Source organism: Notolepis coatsorum (genome assembly GCF_963971535.1).
Source record: "Notolepis coatsorum genome assembly, chromosome: 17".
NCBI lineage: Eukaryota > Metazoa > Chordata > Actinopteri > Aulopiformes > Paralepididae > Notolepis > Notolepis coatsorum.
Genome location: NC_140181.1, coordinates 82971552 through 82974462, shown reverse-complemented (window position 1 = coordinate 82974462; position 2911 = coordinate 82971552). Strand labels below are relative to the sequence as shown.

The window sequence follows — 2911 nt, the reverse complement described above, 5'->3', positions numbered from 1 at the left end:
ATTCTATCTATACAAACCATACAATACAAAGTACATGTTAGCAGCAGTGTGTGCGTGAAGTAAGTGTGCTTGTGTGGTGTGTAAGTGACTTAAGGTGCTATTGTGTGTTTGCTCATGTGATAATTCAGAGTCTATCCGTCAGTAGTCTGTTTGCCCAATGGATGTAGATGTTCAGTGTTCTCTTGGATGTGGACCTGAGACTGCGGTACCGTCTGCCAGACGGCATGAGCTCAAGCAGTTTGTGGTTCGGGTGGCTGGGGATCCTGTGTGCCTAGCTGACGCACCGCTCGGTCAATATACTGTCTATGGTGGGTAGTTTGCAGTCTGAGCAATGGACCCAGAGGTGCAACATGCAATATGATTGAAAGATCAAATTCTCTCCATTTAAAAACTAAATCTTTCAATCAATAATCTGAATTGAAAGAAAAAAACGAAGAAAAAAAATAATTGTAAAAACTCTGTGACAAGAGATTAGACTTGTTTGCCCTATGGAACCACATGGAAACCCTTTAAGAAATATTTCTTTCTTAACTCATGTTTGGCTCTCTACAGGTGCAAGAATCCAAACCGTTGGCCTATCAGAGCGTCACTCCCCTCAATAACAGCCCCCACCCTCCTCCTCATGGCCTTCACGATGCAGGAGGAAGAGGAAGAGAAGAGGCCACGGGAGCTGCCCTGAAGGTCAAACACCTCTCTAAAGATCTACAGATCATCTCCTCCAAAGCCAAACTGCCTCGGTACGGCACCCTCGGCCCATACGGGTGGTCCCAGAACCTCTCCCAAGCCCTGGACCAGACCCTGTATCCTTTCAAACCTAAGGCCCCCATGAAAACATCGTCAAAGGGCAAGAAGATCGTGGGCTGGGGCGATTTCTACTTCAACGTGAAGACGCTGAAGTTCAGCCTGCTGGTGACGGGGAAGATCGTTGACCACGTCAACGGCACGTTCAGTGTGTATTTCCGTCACAACTCGTCCCGGCTGGGGAATATATCCGTCAGCATCGTCCCGCCTTCCAAAGCGGTGGGGTGGGAGGTCCTGGAACCCGGGAATCGGAAGACCCACCACGGCGGTCCGGCTCCGGAATTCCCGCAGCAGAATTCCGCCGCGCAATCCACCGCCGCGAGCACCGGCCCTCTCGACCGGCACAAGCAGCAGCAGCAGCGGGAGATGACGGAGCTCAACTGCCGGGTCGAGTACCAGAGAACCAACCGCTCCAAGAAGAACAAGCCGTGCCTCTACGACCCGGGGCAGACCTGCTACTCGGAGAACACACAGTCGCAGGCCGCCTGGATCTGTGCCAAACCCTTCAAAGTCATCTGTATATTCATCGCGTTCACCAGCACCGACTATAGGCTTGTGCAGAAGGTGTGTCCCGACCATAACTTTCGGACGGAGCACCATCTCCAGCAGCATTTCGGATGAGGGACGGTGTTCATGGGATAAGGACATCGGTTGCTATTTAGGGCTTGGAACTGACCTTTTGTCCATCAGTGGCCAATGGATTCAAAATACACTCATTCACTGGGTAAAATGTGTTTTTGTTTTGTTATATATATTTAAATATATATACATATATATATAATATATATATATATATGGTCTAAATGCTGCTTGGTTATTTGCCAAAATGACATGTAAAATGGACTTACCAGCCACAGACAATATCAAGCAGAATTTGCCTGGTGTTAATTGCAAGCTCTTTTCACCATACACTCTGTCAAGCGGCATGTAATTTTCAACACATTCACGAGTGCACTTGTCTCGTCAATATAACATGTATGATTTCATTTTTTTTTCATTTTTTTTAAAATTTTTTTGGGTTTTCTGTATTTTTTACCCAATTTAGTCGTTATGTCAATTCCCTTCCTGGTCGTTGCACTCATTGCCCCACTGTCGGCCTGGGGAGGGTGTAGAACTACCACATGCCTCCTCCGATACATGTGGAGTCGCCAGCCGCTTCTTTTCACCTGACAGCGAGGAGTTTCACTGGGAGAAAGTAATATGTGGGAGCAAGGGGTGTAATTTTGTTTTCAATGGTGGAGGGGACATATTTAGGGGTGTGGTCAGTGGCGGAGGGTGGCTGTTGCATATAGTTGTAAGGTCGCGGGGGTGGGCGGTCGGGGGAGGGGGGGTAGGCTACTTATAGCGAGTACTTATCTTATCCTGGGCCTGCACGGAGTGCAACTTCGTCCCATGACGAACGCATGTCTGACTGTAGGAGCAACAATACATTGGACCATGTCTACACCAACATATACTGTAGGAGCAACAATACATTGGACCATGTCTATATACCAACATATACTGTAGGAGCAACAATACATTGGACCATGTCTATATACCAACATATACTGTAGGAGCAACAATACATTGGACCATGTCTACACCAACATATATACTTCCTGTGTATCACTTGTGCCGCCGACTCAGATTCCCCTAGGTTAAAAAATAAAAATACGCAATTTAAATCAGAAAATGTTCCATGTTGACTATTTCTGACTTCTGACAAGTTTATTTCCATTAACTAAAAATAGACAAAAATGTCATCCGTTTTCGTCGACTAAATCTAGACTAAAACAAAAAAGACAAAATTGAGACTAAAACTGACTAAACGAAAAATAAATGAAGATGACTAAATATGATGAAAACGAAAAAGGAGCACTTGACACATGACTAAGACTAAAACTAAAATGAAAATAGATGCCAAAATTAACACTGGCAATCACACAGACCATTGTTCACAGTTTCACACCAAACTTTGAGGGGAGGGGTGCTATGTATTTGAGCACACCTGACGACATGGCTGTTGTTATGTAAAGACAGCTGTGGTCGGTACTTAGCGCGTGCACACAAAAATGTGACTCGTCCCTCGCCGGGTGCTCACCTGCTACTTAATTGTCTTTGCATGACA

The 2911-nt window shown here is 45.8% G+C and overlaps 1 protein-coding gene across 1 annotated transcript in view; it reads left to right on the top strand.

Annotated features, from left to right (window-relative positions):
* The window catches only part of LOC311243537 (neurexophilin-2-like), a 19337-nt gene extending 17880 nt beyond the window's left edge, over positions 1–1457 (top strand). Inside the window, exon 2 of the mRNA XM_084332793.1 lies at positions 553–1457. Within this exon, the coding sequence (XP_084188919.1) occupies positions 553–1422 (870 nt within the window). The 3' untranslated portion in view covers positions 1423–1457. The remainder of the gene's footprint in view (positions 1–552) is intronic.
* Positions 1458–2911: the final 1454 nt, after the last annotated feature.